General features: G+C 36.3%; 2 protein-coding genes across 3 annotated transcripts; both read right to left on the bottom strand.

The window, feature by feature from the left end:
* On the bottom strand, window positions 1-3,274 carry cart4 (cocaine- and amphetamine-regulated transcript 4). Its single transcript, XM_053612624.1, has 3 exons — window positions 3,021-3,274; window positions 2,712-2,792; window positions 1-284 (listed from the first exon to the last, which is right to left on the bottom strand). Exons 1-3 carry the CDS (start codon window positions 3,147-3,149, stop codon window positions 177-179), a joined length of 318 nt encoding a protein of 105 aa, XP_053468599.1. The 5' UTR covers window positions 3,150-3,274; the 3' UTR covers window positions 1-176.
* A 9,032-nt stretch (window positions 3,275-12,306) lies between these two features.
* si:ch211-191i18.2 (uncharacterized protein LOC564095 homolog) lies at window positions 12,307-22,357 on the bottom strand. Of its 2 annotated transcripts, XM_053613192.1 has the most exons (5): window positions 22,210-22,357; window positions 17,328-17,414; window positions 17,059-17,174; window positions 14,423-14,542; window positions 12,307-13,588 (listed from the first exon to the last, which is right to left on the bottom strand). In XM_053613192.1, exons 1-4 carry the CDS (start codon window positions 22,310-22,312, stop codon window positions 14,468-14,470), a joined length of 381 nt encoding a protein of 126 aa, XP_053469167.1. In that variant the 5' UTR covers window positions 22,313-22,357; the 3' UTR covers window positions 12,307-13,588; window positions 14,423-14,467. The 2 variants fall into 2 exon arrangements, with proteins under 2 accessions (XP_053469167.1, XP_053469168.1); XM_053613193.1 differs by lacking the exons at window positions 12,307-13,588; window positions 14,423-14,542 and adding an exon at window positions 15,247-16,901.
* Window positions 22,358-23,930: the final 1,573 nt, after the last annotated feature.

The following is a 23,930-nucleotide window of genomic DNA, read 5'->3' as shown; positions in this document are numbered from 1 at the left end:
TGAGTCTTAAAGATATTTTATCAAAGAAAAATAAATAAATGTAAACATACATGTGTCTTTATCAAACATACATGAGAGGTTTACGAACCAGACAACAGTTTTAAGACATCAGCAACGTAAGATCCTATCAGAGCTAGCCACACTATGCCTGATGGAAAGTAGTTCTGCAAGCTTGGTCAGTAGCAGCGCAGGAAGAAGGTGTTGCACGCACTCCCTCTCATACAGTCACACAGACGGCCGATGCGTGGTCCGTGCTTCATGGCACACCGCTCTCCTACATCGCACTAAACACCAACGTGTGTAATTATGTAGAGGACATGGTTAGATTTGCAGAATGTCTGATTGGTTCTTTGGTGCAAAATGGCCACATTACATTACTGTACTGGTTTCACTGTTTATAATCAAAATATCTATAATGATTTAAAAAAAAAAAAAACTTGGGTGAATTCAGATATAGTGGGACATATAGTTTTTGGATTTCCACTTGTCTGAATTTTCTTGCCATTAATAAAACAAAATCCCCCAACACATTATACATTTCTGAATCATCAAGGTTTAGACTAAATAATAAATAAGTCAGTTATAAACGTGCATTTAAACACTTACATAATGCTTAAATTGTTAAAGTAGTACATATATTATTACACATATGTATGATATATAAGTCATGACAATTTTGTGATATAGCCAAAGCATTTGGAATTTTTCCTTCCTCAAGCATTTTGGGGTCCACTTCTGGTCTGATGCTGACCACACCCTCTTATCTGATGTCACATGAATTAAGTCATGTTGCATCAATCAAGCTGTTCCAATGCAAGGCTTTCGCTTATAGAAAATAAATGCTGTTAAGTTAAACTGTCCCAATTTACCTGATGCCCAAAATACCTGAATTCACCCTGCATCGATCAACATGTGCTATATACTGTAATTCACCAAATGTGGAGTAGCCTAATATACTCAGCAAAAAAAGAAACATCCCTTTTTCAGGAGACTGTATTTTAAAGAAAATTTTGTAAAATCCAAATAAGCTTTACAGATCTTTAATGCACATGCACCTGTGGAACAGTCCTTAAGACACTAACAGTTTACAGGCAGTGGGCAATTAAGGTCACAGTTACAATAAGTTAGGACACTAAAGAGACCTTTCTACTGACTCTGAAAAACACCAGAAGAAAGATGCCTAGGGTTCCTGCTCACCTGCATGTACATGCCATAGACCTGATGCAGAGAGGCATGAGGACTGCAGATGTGGCCAGAGCAATAAACTGCAATGTCTGTAATGTAAGACGCCTAAGACAGTGCTACAGGGAGACAGGAAGGACAGCTGATCGTCCTTGCAGTGGAAAATTACATATAACCGTGTGTCCCCCCCAGACGTGATCGAGAACTTACAAACGCCTTGGTGGAAAAGTGAAGTAACATCTCACAGCAAGAACTGACAAATCTGGTGCAGTCCATGAGGATGAGATGCACTGTAGTACTTAAAGCAGCTGGAGGCCACCAGATACTGACTGTTACTTTTGATATTGATATCCCTTTGTTCAGGGACTCATTATTCCATTTCTGTTCGTCAAATGTGTGTGAGACTCGTTCAGTTTATGTCTCAGTTGTTGAATTTTGTTTTTTTATTTTTTTTTTTACGTTAATACAAATATTTACACATGTTAAGAAATTTGCTGGAAATAAAAGCAGTTGAATGTGAGAAGACACTTCTTTTTTTGCTGAGTATATATAGTACTATGCAAAAGTACCAGGCACATGCAAAGAACTGCTGTAGAGCAAAGATTCCTTCAGAAAAATTCAATGAAATATTTCTACTTTAATAATATACTATAAAGAGCAGTAAACAGTAATAAATAAAACAAAGTCAATATTTCCTTTAATTTTTAGCTATTTTTAATTTTATTTATAATATATTTACTTATTTTACTTTAGTCTCAGGTACAATTAGTGCAGTTTTATTAGGAAAATAACTGGTAAGTTTTATTGAGCATTTTGCAGAACCAGACACGGTTCTTCTGGAGACTTTAACTGTCGCCCTCACTTCTTATTTTTTGCAGCAAAACCGCAGAAGCCTTCATTGTGTATTTTGTCTGAAAAGTGTCTCAAATGTAATAGGCTGCTTTATTTACTGACACACAAACATTTTTCTGTAACGTTTAATTTTGTGGTGGAAAACGAATGTTTGGAAATCTACGATGTTTTTGTTCTGACTCGATAATGTAGAATTCATAAAATAAAAACCTATAACAAGTTTATACTAAAACAAAATGGAGTGCCTAAGACTGTTGCACAGTACTTTAGAAATGGTAGGTGTTGATTGGGGTATTTTCTATGCAACATGCATAAATTTCTATACAATATGCATAATTTACCACCGGGTACACAACAAAAAAAAAACGCTGCATTCTTTATAAAAGACAGACTGGGCTTTCAGGAACATTACAGATCATGAATGTAAATCTTTAGCCTAGGAATTAACTCACTAACACACGTTCCTTTATACACAGCAAAATTATAGCCTGAATACGTGTTTAAAATGATCTTGAGGGTTTTGAATTTCACTTTATAGTTTTACCATCCAGAAAGAAAAAAAAACCCGACTGATTTATTTCCAAATTTGAAATAAACCAGACATCATTTCTCATGTTAAATTGTATAAGAGATTAGAAAGTACTAAAGATGTATTAGTTATTAAAATAAAGTCTTACTCTTGGAATGATGCTGGCTCTTTTATCCATTGCTTTCTGATTGTCTCCATCTCCTTCCAGAAGGCTTTCCAGTGCTTCAACCTGAGCAAATCACGGAAACATATCAATATAAATTACAAAAATATCTACAGTTCGTAAAACTTATACTAAGTCGAGACGCAAACTGCGTTTACACCTGACCATTTCATCTGTTTATCTTTTAATCTGAAGAACAGATGCAATAAGAGAAGTTAAGATCGAAACTAAATTATGAAATGATGGATATAAACCAAAGTTGTTGTTGTTGTTGTTGTTTTGTTTGTTTGTTACCATGTCTCTGGTGACCAGCTGCTCCTCGGACACGGCCAGTCGGTTGTCCAGAGAAGTGTGAGCCTGACACACAGTGCTGAGCAATAACACACACACGCCGAGATACACCGCTGTCCGGATGCTGTCCATGCTGCTGGAGAAAGAGTTTAAAGGAGACAGTTTTAAAAAATTCAGCACGTTTTCCTTCACAGAATCGCTGCTTGCAAAACTTTCCCCATTTCTCTATTTATACAGCGCGAGCGCCTGACTGACGCATTCGAGTGACGTCATCACTCCCGTCCTTTTCCGTCAGGTGTAAATAAGTCTCTCAGATGCTAACTGCAATTATAAGGTCAAAAAATAGTCCAAGAGATGGAGAAAGAAAGAAGGAGACAGCTGGTATGTAGTGCCTACAAACGTCATATTTACTGTGTGCAAGCAGAGAGAGAGAGAGAAAGAGAAATAGTCACCCCTTATTGAACAAGCTGAGGAACCCTAAACTGCATCTCGGGGTTTTGGTGTTATTGTCCATGGTGTTGTTGGATCTCAGTTTGCAGGGGTGGAAGGTATAAAGACATCCACATTAGATTGTTAGCGTAAAATAAATGTCTGGTTGCATCTAGTCCAGCTGAACCCCATTATGAATGCAGTTTCATAGATTTAGGGAATTAGTAACTGTGGGAGCAAATACATTTTCACACAGTTGGTATTGGATAAATTTTTTTGCTTCAATAAATAACTATCATTTCAAACTGTATTTTGTGTTTACTCAGGTTGCCTTTTTTATGTTAGATTTTGTATAATATATATACACAAAAACAGACAAAATCTGGAAACGGGTTCCGCCTGTGTGGCAATGTGAGGAACCCCAAATGGTGCCTTGAGGATCTTATAATATTTACAGTGTGTGGAGCTCAGACAACGGCTCACAGAAGCTCAGGGGAGGGCTTTTGAGCGATAAACAGATACAGATACAAATAATGGTATTCTGTTACAACCGTTCTGTAAATTCAGGCAGATTATCAGTGACAGTTGTGTCGAGTGAAGCAGATTTTCTATGCATTTGGGCTGGAATTTATAAATCTGCTTCACAGAGACATCTGTAATACATCATCAGCAGTGATTGAGAAGGTGCCAATGATATACAGTCATTGGTCTTTTTTTCCTCAAAATAACTTTGAAGAAGATAATAAATATACATAGACTAAGCACACATTGTCCAGTCAAAGTACAAACTGCACAAAAGCACAGCACATAGAACAATAAGTTTAGTATTTTTGGTTTGAATGAAAGAGTTACATCTTTTCTGTTTACCAGACCCCAGTAGAACATTCGGAAATTGAAGTACTTAATGAGAAATCATGAATGTAGCTGCCTATCCTTCTTTAGGTGTGTGTGTAATAGTTTGCCTTACTTAATTTTTATTATGCCACTGATAAGACTTTTTAATATAATGCATTGATCAACACTAATAGTTTCATTGTTGTGTTATTGTTAGATGATAACTTGTGGCGTTCCACAAGGCTTTATCTTAGGACCTATAGCCTCCTGTTAGAGCAAATTATCTGTCAGCATGTTTACTTTCTTTACTCCATGGATGACACAGAGCTATATATGTCCCCTAATACCCAATGACAGCTGTTGTTAAATGTCTCTAATTAATTGTCTTGAAGATATCAAGAAATGGATGGCTTTCAGTTCCACCAATTAAATGAGGGAAAGTGAAAATACAGTTTTATTTGTTCCCAGTAATCACATTAACATTCTTGTTAATAATCTTGTCCAACCTTCCCCTTTATGTATTCTCTATTTTATGAACTGGAGAACTTCTTTATACAGTAACTTACTATGCAATGAGGTGAATCAGTTCTTATTGTCCTGCTTTACAGTTAGTACAAACTGCTGCTGTCAGTTCACTGAAGAAAGAGTATATTAACCCAGTGCTTTTCGCCATGGAAAGATAAGGCTAAAACCTCTTGTAGAAACCTGCATGACCAAGTCAGGTAATCAATTTGAGGACAATTAAGATGAGCAATTATCTCAAACCACGATAAAAAGCATGACCAATAAAAGACACTCCACTACACACATGAGCCTGTTTCAGACTTTTATATGAAGTGGCCTGTCAGTTTTGGTTTGAGCTGATGTTTAATAATGCATTACGACTTGAAATATTGACATTAATAATAAACTTTGATCCTATTTAATAGTAGACAATAACCATATCAAAGTTTACTCTGATGAAGAAAATAGATTTAATTGGAATAAGTGCAAATTGTGTTAAACAGAGTATATTAATGGGTTCCACCCTGTTTTCACAAGGGAAATTGTCCTGGGCTTGGGTTTGTGTGATGCTCCAGGGGAGCCATTGACATGGTTGATAGGTCTGTGTGAATAAATGATGTTGGTTAAAAACATAGGTTTGTCCCAAGTAAACTGGTTAATCAACAAGGCAAGTCTGTTCTCATCTAGATTCTGAACAGTGATTTCAAATGCTGAAAAACAGTAAGTGTAAATGTAAAAAATGTAGTCAGTCTAAAAGTTAAAATGTGCAAATCCTTGATGTTTAAAATGCTCCTCTGGTAACACTTGTGTCCATTTCATGCATTAAAAGAAGGCCATCCAATTTTTTCTACAACAGTCAAGGTGTGGATTCATGTGAAGTTTGAATCATACTATGATTCTGACAAGGTGTGATAATGTTAATGAGAGCAGATCCTAATTGCCATGACACCAAGCACAGATATCCAAGATCAGCAAGTGGAATAATGACCTGACGATATGAATCCTAGCTATTTCACCCAGCATTTAGGGTATGTTTTGGCAGCACCATGGCTCCTCTTAGTATTAAATGCAAGAACAAATATTTCATGAACTTTTAATATTTGAATTATTCTGGGGGCATTTCTTCTAACACTAGCTAGATGTGAATTTAAGTGTTTGAGACAAAGAATCATCTTTTACAGTTTTGCACTAAAACATATACAAATAATTACACATGTATTTTTAATTTAACCCTCAATATGCTCCGATAAAATATCACTGAACACATGGATGCAAAATTATTAGTCTCTTTTATCTTAGAGTTTGTCTTTGGGTTCTGTATTTTGAGTCTTGTCTCAAGAGTAGGTAAATAAATGAATTAATATATAAGTTCATTTTGTAGGGACATTTGTAAACTTTCTTGACTTTTATAGAGAACCTTGGGCTTTTCTGTCAGACGATATTTCATTAGATTCTACCATGACACATTGTGTCATACATTTTTTATAATGCTTAGCTTGATCCTGTGTGTTCTACAAGGTTAATGTGGTACCCAGTTGAATAGTTGAATAATGGCCTGATACTGTGGAGATAGAGAGACATGGCGGACCCTCAAGCACTGAATAATACAAGATCCACACAAATAAAGAACATAAATAAACATCCACATGTGCAGAACCTTTCCCTACTAGAACATTGCATGTTTCCCTCTTTACAGCCCTGGTATTACAGGCACAAATGGATGGAGGCTTTTTTCTTTTCCACTGGGCAAATTCTGTTGTGTTGTGTTATATATGAACATGTTAGTGAGGAGTTTTAGCTAAGATATTTCCTGAAAAGTGTCATGCAAATATATTACAACTGACTGTAGACTACCTCGCACATTATGCAAACTTCTGTGCAATATATGAGACATTTTTATCACTTTTAGTAAATCGTGATTTTGAGTTCATTAAACTTGAAATATTTTGTAGGTAAATAAGTTAAACAAACTTAGATTTAAAAAAGCAACATTTTAAGTAATGTTTAGTCATGATTACTTGATTGTTTATGTAAAGACAACATTAGGGTTTACAGTGTATGATTTTTGTCATATATCATATTCAAGTGGTATTGTAAACAGCATGATACAATATCTGAAATCAGGTTATAGTTATAATCAGGTTTGAAAAACAAATTACATATATTAAAAACAAATATATTTAAGTTCAGAAATCAGCTTATTTGTGTGTGTGTGTGTATATATATATATATATATATATATATATATATATATATATATATATATATATATATATATATACACACACACACACACACCAATAAACTGTTTTTAGGAGAGAGAGAAAAGGAGATCCTCTCCAGCTTTGGATCAACATAGAGACAGCTTTAAGAAGTTTAAGAAGGCATCATTATGTGCAATTTGCAACCCAAATACATGTAAAGCTTTTCCAAAACGTGAGGTTTCTTATGCTTTTTATCACAGTTTAATTCACAATTATTGCCTGTAGTATCTGCATAGAAAAAGATACAGAATAGAAAAATAAATCTTTGTAGAACTCATTAACTGCTCATGCTCAGATCATAACAGGACTCTGAATTCATGTATGAAATCAAGTCATTTCTAACATTTCTCAAATCACTCAACAGCTAATAATAAGCATTTCTTGATTCACTTATACATATTCTTTTGTAAGAGTTTCTTAGAGTTCCTTGTTTAGAGTAAATTTTAGAGTATTTTAAATGGATTAAATTAAACACAAATACTAAAATAAAAGTTCAAAAAGTGCTTTTGCCTGTCAGTGCATTTACCATTAACTTGACTTTTGAGACTTGTTAGCCTCAAGTAACCTCGAGTTAATTATGTTTACAACTAACTGAGAAGAAATATAACATAATAGAGTGAGAGCTGTCGCTAGTGGGCTGCAAAGGGGCCCCACTAAATCCAGTAGTTATGCTATATAGGCCCCTACTCTATGAATAATTATAGTATATTACAGTTTCAGCTTGCATGCCTGAGAGTTTAATGAAAACCTCAAAAACATGCAATCTCGTGAAAGAATTTTCCAAATATCTGCTCTCCCCTCCCTAAATATGGTTTAGTCCACCACCATGCATATGATGTTGTTTTTGTGGAATTCTGTGTTTGGTTTACCCCAGATGCAGATGTAACAAGACCCCTGTCTTCCAAATAGTTCCACTTTCAGCCCATCAATCCACAGAACATTCTCCCAAAAGGTTTGAAGATCATCAAGGTGTGTTTTTGGCAAAATTCAGATGAGAGACTTAATGTTCTTCTGGGTTAGCAGTGGTTTTTGCCTCGCCATTCTTCCATGGATGCCATTTTTTCCCAGTGTCTTTCTGATAATGGAGTCATGAACAGTGACCTTTATTGAAGCAAGAGAGGCCTGTAGCTCCTTTCATGTTGTCCTTGGCCCTTTTGTGGCTTGCTGGATGAGTAGTTGCTGTCTTCTTGAAGGAATTTTCGAGGTTCACTACTGTGAAGATTTTCCAATTGGAGATAATGGCTCTCACTGTAGTCCTCTGAAGTACCAGAGCCTTTGAAATATCTTTGTAACCCTTCCCAGATTGATGTATTTCAATCACCTTCTTCCTCATCATTTCTGGAATTTATTTCAACTTTGGCATAGTGTGTTACTGGGTAAGACCTTTTAACCAACCTCATGCTGTTGAAAAAGTTCTATTTAAGTGTTGATTTGATTGAACAGAGTTTGCAGTAATCAGGCCTGTTTGCATCTAGTCCAGTTGAACCCCATTATGAATGCAGTTTCATAGATTTGGGGAATTAGTAACTATGGGGGCAAATACATTTTCACACAGACCCACTTGGTATTGGATAACTTTTTGCTTCAATAAATAACATTATCGTTTAAAAACCTTTACTCAGGTTGCCTTTGTTTTATGTTATATTTTGTTTACATTTCTGAAACAATTTGATTTTCCTCAAATACTTTTTCACAGCACTGTATTGTAATGCTACTTTGGTAATAATTCAATAAAATTTGTCATTTACTAGCTTAAAATTATCATGCTCCTCACTACTGGAAAATGAAATTAAACAGTTACTACTTGTAGCAATGCTACTGCAAAAAATCGGATTATTGTCCCACAGATATTTTAAAGAACAGAATAGAATATGTTTTATTATGGCTAGTGCCAAAAGATATAAACAAACAAATTTTTGGAAGGTTTGTACTTCTTTATTTGAACAGTTCTGTCTTAGAAGAAGAGAATTTCTCCATTTACTCCAGGAAATGTACAATAATGCTGACAAAGAAAAACATGGAAAAACAGCTAAACTGTGAGCACAAATTATTGCACATTTTACAAAAATGCTGTAAATTATATTATGTGCGATTATGTTCACAATGGTAATAAATGTAGGAATATCTTTACTTGAAAACTTAATAATGATCTCTAGGTGAAATAAGTGTGATCTGAGTCACTTCCCGTGAGTCTATCCATTATCTGCTTATCCTTCCTCTGTTTTGACACCTTTAGGAGCTAATATCAGATAGCCTGCTGACTGAGATGAAATGTGCTTTAATTAAATTCTTCACTTGAGGAGATGTGAGAGTAGTAAAGTGACAGGTTGGGGTGATGAGAATGTCGGGGATCTGTACTTGCAAAGATGTTTGTTATTAATGGTCTGGATTTGCTCCAAGTTATCCATAAATATTCAACAAAAAATGATCTAGATAAAAAAATTCATTCTGACAAAAAATACCCACTAAAAGTATGTGAAAACAGAATGTTTTCTGTAAGATTAATACATGCATTTATTTGTTTTTTTCATTCATTTTCCTTCTTCTTTTTCCTGATGTGGGTCGCAGTGGCAGCAGGCTGAGAAGGTCAGCCCAGACTCATCTACATTTGTACTACACCATTATAGTCATAATAATAAGAGAGAGAAAAAATACAATTAAATATAATGCTTATGTTCAAACAGATATGGTACCATCAGACAAATGATCTGGACAACCAACATTCAACCAAATGACACCAGAAGGCATCTCAATTAATGTTGTTTGTCAATTCAGAAAGTTCCACCCCTACCCCAAAGAGAGAAGCTGTAATTGTTTGAATTTTAAACATCAAACTTCAGCTAAACAAAATCACTGACTATACCTTTAAAAATGAGGCAGTCAGAACAAATACTACCAGAGCTGCTGAGCTGTTACTGTTAGTTAGATTACTATTTTCCAGTTTCTTGTCATGAGGGTACAAACTATATTTGGCAGATCTTTCATATGCATATGGACTTGGTACCTATTGGGGTAAACCGTGTGGCCTGACCAACCATTCTCAACACTACACACAATAAAAGAAGAAATAAGTATGTCCTAGCTTCTCTTACAGCATATTTAAATGTGATATTAAAATGGCTAACATTAGTTAAGCCATCCAAAAGCTCTGTATATGGGCCCTGAAGTGATTTGTTACACCAATACCAACTTCCATGCTGATGAATGGTGAGCAATGAAACTTAGCAATGTTTTTGTCATGCAGTAGTATTTTCTGAAGCATGATAATAGCTTGTGCCACCTTATTTATTGCCTGGCAGGTCAATAGTTTGTTAGGGATCTGGAAGCAGCAATTTTCTCTGTTAATAAATTTCATAGCTTACAGGTTCTATTTACATAGTATGAGAATGTGATAAAAGCTCTAATTAAATTAAGGCTATGTAGTTTAGATGTTAAAGTTTTGCGGGCAGTACAGAGTACAGGTCTGAGTCACTGCGCCAGCACCTCCAAAGCTTCATTAACATTTATGATTGAGTTTAATATCTTTATACTGCACTTTAAAGCCTGAGGAAAACATAATTGCTTGCAAGCTAAATATACATTCACAGCTAACATATCATCATGTTAAGGTCACAGTTTGCCAGTATGCAATTAAATCCATGTATTCATCTGTTTGTAGAATAATTCTTCAAAAGGTTGAGGGGGAAAAAAAATCATTCAAGCCCCAGAAAAATTATAACATTCACAAACAAATATGTTAGCAATAGGTAAGTAGTTGTACTCTTCTCTGTCCTTTCATAAGCTCTGTAATAAATCAATCTGTTTATGACAGAAATGGTAGGTCAATCCACAATGGATCCCTTCACCTAAAACAAACAAAAAAAGGATAGCTCTATAGACTAATATATGAATGACTGATATACAGTGAAACTGCATTGTTAGCACTGTTAAATTAAAGACTTAAGACTAAGATTAAACCTGCAATAACAATTCAATAACAATTCAGTAAAACACTGTTTCTTCAGTATGCCTGCTTAAACAAAAAGTAAGAACTTGGGTTGCTAATCATTTTTTAAATATTTAACGTTGTGGAAATGAAAATGACAACTGATATCAATCTCAGTGTAATTACTATCACACACTGCTAGTATGCCCTAAATATGAAAAAAATACATATTTTTTTCCTTTAGTGTGAATAAACTGTACAGAAATGCCTTTGAGAACAGAAGCTGTATCACTGGTTTTGAGACGAATGAGCAGAAATTGTGAGTTATGTGATTATGGAGCAGTATGATAGCACAGGGTTACGTTACAAATATCCCTTTTAGTCTTACAACATCCTTAATTTTCTTCTATACATACAGACTGATTTCAGTAATATTCAAGACATGAGTTTTCCTTAAGCTTATTTATCATGCTCCTTTGTATTTATCCTTGCATGCACTTGATTTATAGTGTACATGTGTGTTCTATGGAAATTTCAGTCTATTGTGTTGTGCAGTGCTCAAAGGCAGAAAATTGTAATAATGTATTCAGTATGTTGTCTCCGTGTCTTGTTGCTTATCAAGGCTCACTCAGAAACACAGAATAGCTGTTTCTCTGGTATTAGTATGACTCCTCGTATTCACATCCTTTGTTTTTCCAGTTGTCTGTCAATTTTCTTGCTGGCTTTAAGATTCATTATCACAGAGTTATTTCGTAGCCATAACCTGATTGTGTCAGAACTTCTGCCTTATTAACAGCTTGTGAAAGCTATGATACTTCACTAAGCCCTAACTGCCTAACCACAAATAATTGATATTGATACAATGTGTTAACAACAAAGCAGATTTGTGCTTCTAAGCTGTCAGTGGTTTACCAGACCTTTCTCTAAAATCTAGCAATTCATGAGCATCTTTGTTAAAGTTTGTTAAGGTCAGAGATTAATTATTAACACAGTTTGTAAAATGTCTGCCAGCATAGTTTTAAATATTCGCATGGTTCTTTACTTTGTTAAAAAGAAAAACCCATTTATTTATTGGTTTAAGTAAAAATATTTATTTAGAATTATTAACAACATAGATGTTAACTCACAAAAACTAAATGCCAATTTATCTTTGAGTGAAATATTTTGAGCCAAGTTTATAAAACATGAATGCAAATTTTAGTATTTAAAGCATAATACTTAAAGCATTACCCTTACAGAAATCACACAAATTTCACATGTGAATAATTACTTTATACACATGTGATTGTTGTCGTTGGTGTTTTTGTTTTTCCTGTTGTTGTTTTGTTGTGTTTTTATTTTTCATGGAATGTTGTGATTTATTTTTGTTTTGTTTTTTTTTCACAAAGATTCATTTGTTTACACATTTTTGTTTGTTTATTTGTGTTCTGTTTGTTTGTTGTTGTTGTATTACAAATGATTCATGTATTTCCATGTGATTTTTTTCACATGTGAACACATTATTCACATTAGGTAACATTATGTACTTAAGTTCACACGTGCGATTTCAGGGCATATGTGAAATGGCTCTGCTTCACATGTGATCACATATTACTCACATGGGAAAAATGATACATGATCATGTGTGAAATGTATGTGATTTTACCGTAAGGGTATATCTACCAAAAAGTTCTGAAAAAAAGTGACGCTAATGAAAGAAGTGCATTTGCTTAGGAAAGTGCCTGTGTGTTTACTATGCATTGTGTAAGACTCGTCAGGATTTGTACTTTCTGCTCTGACATTCACAGTGTGTCCATGTTTCTAAAGTAATAATATCGGAGTCAGTTTTCAGAATAATGAACTGGTATAAAGGAGTCATAAATGATGCATTTTCAGTGACACAGTCATAACTGCTAAATGGTATTAAGCTGGTATCAAATATAATTTGGGAATTTGCATTGTGCTCTGTTGATATTTTTCATATATGAGGTGGCCTGGGAGAAGCAGACTTGATGCTGTGTGCATAATGATCTGATGTAAAATGATGTAAAATGTGGAAGCAACACATGCACACACAGACACATACATTGGAGCATTGATGCTAGTTTCATTCTTTTCAGCAATTTGCTTATTAAAATAGGCTATATTATACACTATTATTATAAAGGTCCCTTAAAATTGCACTGAAAATTCATTCATATCTAACATTCAAATTTTTTACATTCATAAATCCATAATGTCTTTATTTTTCTGTGCCTGTTTAGACAAGGCTTTTTTGTCCCTCTTTTCTACCATTATAAGGCACACTTTGAGAGTTATCAAAAGCTCCTTTTCTTGATTAAGCTAAATTTGTCTTTCCAGTAGTCCATACTGTTCAATTATGAGGATGTGTGTCTAACACATCCTCTGTGTCTAGTTTGAGATTGTTCTGGCTTTGTAAGGGAGATGGGGTCTTGTGGTGTCTCTTGTTTGCATCATTACAGCAGTCTAGAAAGTGTTATACTGTAGCTGCTCCTCTGCCGTGAGAGGTTTGCTCGTTTGATTATGTCTGTGTGCCCCTCTTCCTCAGTCTCAGTTTGCCAAGTCTATGGTTCTCCATTGAGGTTGTTTGTCCATCTCTGTCTTTCTGTTGAGTCCTGGAAAAAGAAGGAACACAGTCAAACACAGCCACACACAAGAGATGTCCTTGGTGTGTAAACATAGATATATACACTATATGGATAAATGTTTGTGGCCACCTGACCATAACACATGAGCATTTTAGATTTAATTTCCAAATGTAGTCTCTCTCTGCTGTTATAATAACCTCCCATCTTTTGGAAAGGTTTCTACTAGATGTTGGAGCATGGCTGTGGGGATTTGTGTTCATTCAGCCACAAGAGCATTAATGAGGTCATTCACTGATGTTAGGCGAGGAGGTCTGGGGCGCAGTCAGCATTACAGTTCATCCTAAAGGTGTTCAATGGGGTTGAGGTCAGGGCTCTGTGCAGGACACTCGAGTTCTTCCACTCCAACCTTGTCTTCATGGAGTATATTTATTAATAACTTTGATATGGATGGGTTGTGATTTTCACTGTTGCAACTAAATTATGAAAATTATGGATCCCCGCTTTGAGAATTACTGCTTTAAAGGAACTGTTGTGTACAGTTCTTTATACTCCCTTAAATACGGTTCTATATAACTACAAAAAAATTCTGTCCACTATACAGAATTGTTTTTGCTATAAGTGTAAATAATATAGATATCATATCGATTCTCTTAACATTCCATGCAGGTAAATACTTTTCCTACAGCCTAGGTTTCGATCGCCCTCTGTTGACAGTAAGCAAGAATTACATAGATATTTAAATGCATACTGTATTTTACCAGTACTAAGGCAAATAATCATATGATTGATGTGACATAAGACCAAATAGGAAGTGCACAGTGTGGTTTGGGTTTGCATGTCGAGAATAGCCATTGCACTCACCTCACGTGTTTGTGTGTGATGGTGTCCGGTGATGTGCAGTGTGTCCTATAGGAGTCTGAGCAGCTGATGAGCAGCCAGGATCAGTATGAGCAGTGAGCTTGGATGTAGTGTCCTAAAGGCCTGAGATGATCAAAGAAAGTGAGTGAGTGATGAGATGTACTATGTATACTGGCAAAATTCTTTCTTAGAATCTAGACATGTTTATGTCTTGACAAGTTGTTGACATCCCTGCTGTTTTTTAACAGGTCTAGTTACCTATAAGAACTTATAAGAAATTGTCCTGTAATCCTAATTTCCTTAACTTAAAATCTGTGACAGAAAACCTGTAAGGCATTTGATATTCTATTTGATGTTACCAACCCGACTGAATTTTATACCTTATGCACTTTGTTTATCTGTTTACCAAACATATTCTGTTTATCTTGCTGGTCCTATTATAAAAGCATTGCTTTGGCATGACTGTAAGGGTGGGGCAGGCGATTTCATCTCATCATCTTATATCTACTTCCTATTCTTCCACATGTACAGTGCATCCGGAAAGTATTCACAGCGCTTCACTTTTTCCACATCTTGTTAACATCTTTGGAGAGATCTGAAAATGGCTGTGCACCGACGCTCCCCATCCAACCTGATGGAGCTTGAGAGGTCCTGCAAAGAAGAATTGGAGAAACTGCCCTAAAATAGGTGTGCCAAGCTTGTAGCATCATACTCAAAAAGACTTGAGGCAGTAATTGGTGCCAAAGGTGCTTCAACAAAGTATTGAGCAAAGGCTGTGAATACTTATGTACATGTGCTTTTTTTTGTTTTTTATTTTTAATAAATTTGAAAAGATTTCAAACAAACTTCTTTCACATTGTCATTATAGGGTATTGTTTGTAGAATTTTGTGGAAAATAATGAATTTAATCCATTTTGGAATAAGGCTGTAACATAACAAAATGTGGAAAAAGTGAAGCGCTGTGAATACTTTCCGGACGCACTGTAACCTTGATAGATAAAAACATAATGAACACATTGATTTAAAAAGCAAACTGTCCTGCTTCTTAGGTTAAAAGGATCCCTTGTTTAAACAAACAAAACCCAAAATTACTAATCACAGGCTTTTTCCTTTCCAGAGAGTTTTGTGATACTACAGGAGACAGGTGTCATTTACATGGTACTTACAGATAACAGAGCTTACCAAAATCTGTGTGTACTTACTGCTATCATCAAGCTTCAGTGTAACTCTGGATATCCTTGTGATCAGTGCTGAAATCTTTATACATTGTATTTAGATGCTCAAAATGTATTTGGTGCATATATTTAGTTATATATTTTAGATGTGAGACATCTTGAATCCATCTAAAGGAAGAATGAAGGATTGTCCAAAAATGCTGCTGCTGATAAAGTGCTGCTCTGCATAGCAGGCACAAAGCAATCCATTAAATCTTTATGACTTAATGCAGAGATCTGAAAGCATTTGGTGTCTGACAGCAAATAGAGGAGTTGTTTGCTTTGGCGAACAAGATTAGTACAACCATTTTTACGTGTCATTATCCTGTACTCCTCTACATGCTGGCTGAAGTACATGGAGAAGGCTATGACTGGCAAAAGTTACTACTTTCAGGGTGAGTTGTTTGTCCAGATTGTTGTTCCAAAAGTGACTCTATAGGGTAGACTTAGAATGGCTATCATCAGGCCAATGATGATAATAATCATATAATGTAATAGGAATGTGACCCTCACAGCGTGCTATTCTGACCTTTATGGTGACTGCAACATGCTAGGAATTTGCCCTGTAGAGTTTTAACATGGAATTACCTTTAGGGTCTTTTTTCCCCCCCCCCAACCTTAGTCCAGAGACATTTGTTTAGATTCCCAAACTAAAAAATATGAGGTGGATGCTAAGGGAAATAAATCTTGTGATATTTGAGAACTGATCAACCCACTGTCATAATTCAGAGTTGTTGTTTATTTTCCCAGCCTAAATGTGGCTATAAAGCTGGTGGGGGGATTAAGATACTGTCGTGCTACACTAATAAGAGCCATCTGTTTACATGGCTTTTCAGTACAAGTCAGTAGTATCTGTGCGGACACTCCAACACAATCTGAAAAAAAAAAAATAGCAAGATAACAAGAACATATAACATTTTGATGTGATTTGTTACTATATTTATTGCTGTAATTACATTTTATTGCTCTCTACAGGCATACATATTAGGAGATATATGAGAATATGTCTGAGCTTACCCAGGCACTCTGCAAATGTCAAAATATTTCACAACTTTTTTTTTTTTTCTGTGGTTGATTCACCATGACACATAAAACCATGTCACATAAAAGGGCTGAGTATGCATTTCAAACACTGACCACATTACTTGGCTCATTGGGAACTCATTTCAGCACTAACTCAAAGTTCAACAGACAAGTATTTGGCAAGTTTCATCTGAAAAGCTTAGTTGACCCTCACAATCCTCCTGCTATCCTTTTCATATGAATTCCTAAGATATTTTGGGTGTCAGAAAAACAAAACAAAACAGCACAGTCAACCTTTTCCATAGGTTTTACAATTGAGGCAGGCAGACGGCATCTTTATCACACTCCATTTCTAACTCAAAATAGAGAAAGATAGTATAAATGAGCAGAAAGAGTTTGTACCTTGTTTGCCTGAGTGGGCACCACTTGATCTGTTTGGCTTCTATCCAATCCCCCATTTTCATCTTCAGATTCCTTCTCCCTGATAAAGTACTCCAGGGCTTCATTGCTGCTGTTGCCTAGTCAGACAAGTGCAGGATAAAAAAAATTAACCGGTCTGAACAATCATGTTGTACAAACTATACATGATATAAAAACTATCAAAACGTTTCAGGTGTAGAAACAATATGTTCATAGTGAAAGATGGAACAGCGGTAGATAAAAATACATACTGAAGAAACTGTAGTCAAATGTGGCATTGTAGTCATAATCTGGTAAAGGAGTAGAATCATATTCATACTCTGAGATTTTAAGTCCACCTGTAAAGATAAAAGGTAAGATTTAGAGGGATTTTGAGTTCTGCATATGTGGCATCTGCTGAGAATAACTGAATAACTCTGGATAAAGTGAAGGACTACAATTTAACTGTTAGAATTTCACATCAACATTATGTTGATTTCCTTTTCCTAAGAGCATACATTTTCCAGTGCCATCTTATTATTCAGTTATTCGTCTTAAAGCATATTTTCAGTAATAGCAGTGAAAGTAGTAGGAAAGATACATAGTTAGTGAAAACTGGACCTGTCATCCTGAGAATTTAAACATGACAAACAAGTTCTTTTTAGTAAGAAGATCTTCAGTTCACCAGATGCCGCTGAACAGCATCTCATCATTTTTCACTCATTTAACACATTTCAACTATGTCTCCCAACTATAGAGAATGTTGTAGTGGAAGGAGAATGTAGTTGGTAAATTGAGCTCTTTGTATCAGCCTCCTTATTGTAGCCGTTTGTCAGTTATATGAGTCTGATATATCCTGACATGATATTTGTGCAGGTGTGGAATTACTATTCTACTGAAGAAAGAAAGAAGAGAAAACAATGGCAGCTGTCAAGAGTGTTTCTGACAGGCCTCATAGTAAGCGTGGTTATCTCATATCTCAGAAATCAAAGGCCCTCGATCTCCAGCATGACACCTTTATGTAGATCGAGTTCATGTAGTTCCTGTGCAGTGTGACAACACACTATATGAAACACTATTCAACAGGCAGTGGTGGATCATCACGGGTCATTTAAAATATTCAAACCAGAAGGTGTCCTGTTTCTTTTTGGAAAGTGTTTTAACATGACCCAACCCCCACGCACAGATGTTCTCAAGTTTAATACATTTGGGATAAAAGTTCTTATGTGATATTACATTATATGACACTAATGAGTCACCTCAGACCAAAGCAAGTTGGTTTATTCACAAACAGAATAGGGGAGACTAATGCAGGCATGCATGCAAAAAAGTGCCTTCTGGTGACTTTAGCATTCAACAGAAACGGTTAAGGCCATGGTTATCTTGTAGCCTTGAGATGTAGTATTTGTGCAGTCAGTGTTGATCCTTCTCTGGGTTTGGGTTCAAAATTAAAGAGGACAAGAACTGACCCCGAGAATCCACTTCCTCATTCATGGAAGGAGTTAAATAAATAATCTGTCAGGCTTGTCTTTTAGATCTAATTCATTTACACAGCTGCATGGTTGGTCCAAAGCAATGAAATTCAAGAACATTTCTTTAGGGAATATAGTAAATATTCACACAGTAGATTAGAACCCCAGGGAGCTCTTCATATTTCTAAACCATATCTGATTCCTTGCTCTGTCTAAGGAGCTATGTATATGTGGTGATGTTTGGAAAATATTTGTGATGGTTGGTGATTGTTAAAACATTCTCTTTCATCACTTTAATTCACATTCACGCCATGCATACTCTCCATTGGAATTTCAGTTCAATCCATTTTCTGGCTTGAACTTCCTAGGACATTGTAAACCATGGGACCCTGTGCAGTTAAGGCAGGTCATATATCCTGCAAAGTGGGCTGAAATACAGACCCTGGTATTTACCAAATCTGGCCTTACAACATATGGACTTTGCATTTCAAATCTCTAAGACACTGTGCTGAAGTTAAGAAATGGCCCATATGTTTTGGTTGATGGCAGGTTGCCAAGACCATTAGAGAATCTCCTCAGCCGGACTTAACTGTCTTATTATAAAACAGCCCTCAAGGAACAAGGATTGAATGGGAAACTCTCAATGAATGCTGATTTTTTTGTGCTAATAATATATCTGTTTAACAAAAGCCAGAGGGAGTCTCACACAGTGGTTAGGTATGACATCTGATAAGACTTACTACAAGCTATGAGGTAAAAGAGAGTCAGGGTTGTCTTATGTGCTACCCCATCCATGTTCCAGTCATTATACTCTCTAATAGCATGAGAGCCAAGGGTGAAACAGGGCTGAGAGCTATTACCTGGACCTACACCAATATGTAATTAGGATAATAAACAGCATGGAGCTAAATGCTGTAAGATGTGAGGCAAGTGTCTATCCAATCTGCTAGTATGTGGTGTTTATGTAAATGTAGCAGGGTAAGACAGACACCTGCTATTAATTTTAATGTCCTTGTATGAGACAATATTGAGAATAGGATCTCATGACCTCGGTCAACCAATACAGTAATTTCACAAGTTTTGAAAGTTTTCCTGCTCAAACAATATCAAGGCCATATTTTAGTTTCTGCTGGGTTAACTGTTTTAGGGTGAATGCACTTATGAGAAGTAGGTTGGATCCTCTCCAACCAGGATAATTAACTGAGCAGTACTTTGTCACAGTGATATCCAATCACAAGCAATTATTTTTCCCCATGTGCATGTTGTAACCGCCTGTTTCCCATTCCCACCTTCTACTTGCATCATTAGGGCCTACCAACATTTGTGAGTTTGAGAAAAATTTCAAGGTCTACCAGTTCCACATATTGTTTAGCCTCTGGATGTGAAACCACATGCAGGGCATATAAATCAGAATGAAGACAGTCACAATTACCAAGCTGGAACTTGGTGAAATCTAAAAAAAGGAGAAGGAAGTCATGCCCTGAGAAACACTTTTGAACAGGAAAGAATGCAAATACATCTTCATAATATCTTTCTAAAACTGTAGGCTCTTTCCCCTTCAAATGTGACTTAAGAGTAAAACCATGGTCAGCTACAGCACTGATGTAACTTGATTCCTGTAAAGTTTCCCAGACTTCACCAAGTTATCTTCTAAACGTGTCAAAACAAACAAGAGCGGTTATGAGCATGATGATAAGGAGAGATAACATCTTCCAAATAAATTTTTGACACAAATCTTCCTTTATCGCTTCATGCAAGTCTTCATGCATGCCTCAGAAGGTTTCACTAGCAAGAAATGACATTTTGCTAATTACAGATGTTAAATAAGTATTATATAATCTTAAATGTGAATTTTCTTCCAGTTCTGCAGTTAAATTTGCTTTGAAAACATGATGTCATGTCACGTACTGAATAATACAGGTTCACTAGTGTGAATCAACGGTGTTTGTTCAACTGAGGCTATGGTTAGCTACCTGATGTTAAGCTAGCACATGCCAAGACATGTCAGTATGAGAAAGTGAAGTCATCCAAAAATGTCTAGACAACAGCAAAAACTCTCACAGGTTAAAACCTGCCTCCAAAAGACTCCAAAGCTCAGGCTTTTTACATGTTATATTTAAGGATGTTTGATAAATGGCATACCATTACTGCAAATTTGGTGTAAAACTACATTAAAAGTTGCATAAAAACTTTAAATATGGAATATAATTAACTTATATGTACAACGGTAGAATGGATGTGGTTGTTATGGATAGTTTGACATTTCCTTGTCTCTTTTGTATAGATTAATCCAGAAAATAACCCTGCTTTTGGCACAACCTGAATGTTACACATTTCTTTGAGTGCTGGATCACAAGTTTACAGACTTAAAAACTTAAAAACCTTAAAACCAAAAAACAATAACCATAAAGACATTACTCGGTTTCTACAGAAAATGACTCGTCTTGAAGATGAAAGAACATCCCAGCTTTCTCTCCTCATCCCAATCCAGATTAAATAGTGTGACACTCACATATGTTCAGAAGCCAATTAATGATTCATTTATCATATGCTGCTGAAACCTTGTTTCTCATTGCCTGTTTAGACATCCATGAGTGTGCTGTGGCATGGATGACTGTTTTTCTGTGAGGTCCTGTGACTAAGAATAGAGAGACCTGCCAGAGTTGTGCATGACTGAGGCGTTCAACAAAAAGCAGCTGTGCATCAGGATTATGTAGCACCAGTGATTGTTCTAACCCTGGGGCCGTCTCTCACGCCTGAGAAACTGCAATGCACAGACAGACAACACACTTTCATACAATCTGTCTGGATGCCCTGGAGTTTGTGTCATTTTCCCTGAGTATATCCACATCTAAAGTACATTCTGAAATTTCAGTCAAGTGCTTGTTATGCTGTGAATGAAAGCAAACAGTTACTCATCATCATCTGTTTAGATGCTGGTCATATGCACCACATTTTCCCCTTATTGTGTGTTATTGTTTTTTTCTCAGTTAAGATCTATTTTGGGGCAAAAAATGGATTTAAGTTAAGGGAAATGATTTAATCGTATTTCTTCCCTTCATTTTTCTACACCTTCCTCTGGCAGTCAATTTCCTTATGCTTCTGCTCTTCAACATATTCAACTATTGTGTGCTGAGATCACAAAATGAACATGTTTATAACATTCCCACACTTATATTTCTGCTTTGTTTCAAAATTCAAGACAATATAAACGGTAGTCCATGTCATTTTGATAATTAAGCAGTTGTTAAAAAAACAAAAACAAAAAAAAAAACCCTGAAAGCAAAAAATCTTACCTTGGACACAGGGGATCTGTCCCATTCAATAGTCCCACTTGTTACACAGCTCTGTCCTAAACAGAAACATGTGCAACCCTTTGCTCTAATCCTTACCCTGGATCACATTGTCCATTTCCTAGTGCACTTCCCCAAATTACACTTGTCCTCCAGCAAGTACCTTCAGCATGCACATGTGGACTAAACCATTCATGTATTCTTTTATGGCACCAAACAAAACCTAACAAGAATTTGCAGTATGTTCTGACATGCATGCATCTTCGCTCTCTTACTCACTTTCTGTCTTTTTTCACTGTCTCCCATGTATACATGTGTATGTACACACACACACACACACACACACACACACACACGCACACTTACAGTCACTCTGTCTTAACACTCACCACAACAGAGTGGCAGGAGCATCAAGGACCCAGCCAAGCACACGGCTATCAAGCAGTGATGAAGTAACCTGAGCATGTTGCTCTTCCTGCAGTCTGTATTCATGTAACAGCTTCCACACTGTGTCTCTGAATTACTGCACCCTGCGAGTATGTAAGTGGGGAGGAAACATCCAAGTGAAGGGGGTGGGGGAAGAAGAGAGGGGGAGGGAATAATGCTTTCCCTTGTTTTAATATGCTCTGTTGACTGCCAAGAAAATTGCATGGATCACGAGTAAAACCAGATAATCTGATTTCTTCCCAATCTCATGCAAACATTTTTGCAGATAAGATTATTTTTATTATTTTTTATTTAGGGTGCACGGATATAGGCAGCGTTTAGATCTGGTGAGCTGACCTTGGCTCAGGACTTGGCTCAGGACTGAATGTTTGAGATCCAACTCAGATCAGTGTATTAAAATGTCATGGAGACAACCCAGATGTATTGTAGTGTGGGAACGTGTTTTAAATACGCTTCTAGTTGTTGTGTAGATATGAGGCACAAGAAAATATTGAAAATAAAGCACACCAAGTTTGGTACCTTGTGGCTATAAATGCTTGTGATTGGTGAAGTAACTGACCACACTCAAACAGCATCATTTCCAGATTTTGTAGGATAGTATGAAAGTTATTAACATTTGAGCGACACAATGTACTTGAGGCTTTTTTGGTCCCAAAGACTTTTTTTTATAATATACCAAGTACCAGATGTTTTTCAGTCCTGGAAAGAAGAGGCGGGATCTCTGAGCTCTCCATCCTTTATACTCCACATGGGGCTGGAGGAGAAGCGAAAAGTATTAACATGTATTTCAGCAGCAGGACAAGACATGGAGCTGGGGGTGTGGGAGAGTGGAAATGAATGAAATTAATGAATATTCCTCCCCCTTGACTCAGCCTTTCTCAGTTATCCTTGCAGCACTGGCCAGGCTTATTCGCCACTGCCTGTTCTGACTCAAAGGGACTTGGCCAAGTTCCCCTCCTCCATAGCCCCCAGCTGTGTGAACTGGACTGTAGGAGTGTGTGGGTGACTTGCAAAGACAGTGCACACATTTGGCAGAGCATGTGCCCTTTAGGTCCATATTTCCTGTCTTACTATCTATAGTGTCTCACTACACCCTTGACTCATAGTGAAATCCGAAACAGAACGGACGAACAAGAGTAAAACATCAGAAAAGCCACAGAGGGTGGCCGCTGCCCACAAGGGTCACGTAGGGTAAATGGGCATGCTACCAACATCCTTCATGGCACTGCCAAATCAAACAAATCTGTGTGTATGATTGGTTTTTAGTTAAGTAGGCTGAGGTTTGTTTGAGAAGGAGAACACTCCAATGACATCATTCATCATAACCCACTCTCACTGTCCTCAGTCTGTATTGTCTGAGTGCAGGATACACCTTAGCCCCAGGGATTAGATTTGATTCATTGTGGTTTGTCTTGATGGATGGGAAGGTTTGGCAGAGTTGATCACAAAGCTTCTTTCTAAGGTTCATGGATTCGATACCCAAACATTGTTTAAGAAAGCATGATCTTCTTAAAAACAGACTATTGCTGCCTAACAACTTTCCTGGGAACAGTTTATGTGTGTTTATTGGTTGCCATATTTTGAGGATCAGAGAAGATTATAACATTGATGGTGGGTCACATAGTTTTTCAATTTTTGTTTTATAGTGTTTCATAGGCATTTA

The sequence above is a fragment of the Ictalurus furcatus genome, chromosome 24 (assembly GCF_023375685.1).
Source record: "Ictalurus furcatus strain D&B chromosome 24, Billie_1.0, whole genome shotgun sequence".
NCBI lineage: Eukaryota > Metazoa > Chordata > Actinopteri > Siluriformes > Ictaluridae > Ictalurus > Ictalurus furcatus.
The sequence above is the reverse complement of the archived record's forward strand: the minus strand, read 5'-3'. Positions and strand labels throughout refer to the sequence as shown.

Coding starts and splice junctions, on each gene's coding strand:
- cart4 (XM_053612624.1), bottom strand. CDS start 3,149: ATGGACAGCATCCGGACAGCGGTGTATCTCGGCGTGTGTGTGTTATTG. Junction 2,793..3,020: donor AGCTGGTCACCAGAGACATG/GTAACAAACAAA, acceptor TGATTTGCTCAG/GTTGAAGCACTGGAAAGCCT. Junction 285..2,711: donor GAGCCAGCATCATTCCAAGA/GTAAGACTTTAT, acceptor GTTGGTGTTTAG/TGCGATGTAGGAGAGCGGTG.
- si:ch211-191i18.2 (XM_053613192.1), bottom strand. CDS start 22,312: ATGAATACAGACTGCAGGAAGAGCAACATGCTCAGGTTACTTCATCAC. Junction 17,175..17,327: donor ATTTGACTACAGTTTCTTCA/GTATGTATTTTT, acceptor TTGTCTGACTAG/GCAACAGCAGCAATGAAGCC. Junction 14,543..17,058: donor TGCCCACTCAGGCAAACAAG/GTACAAACTCTT, acceptor TGATCATCTCAG/GCCTTTAGGACACTACATCC.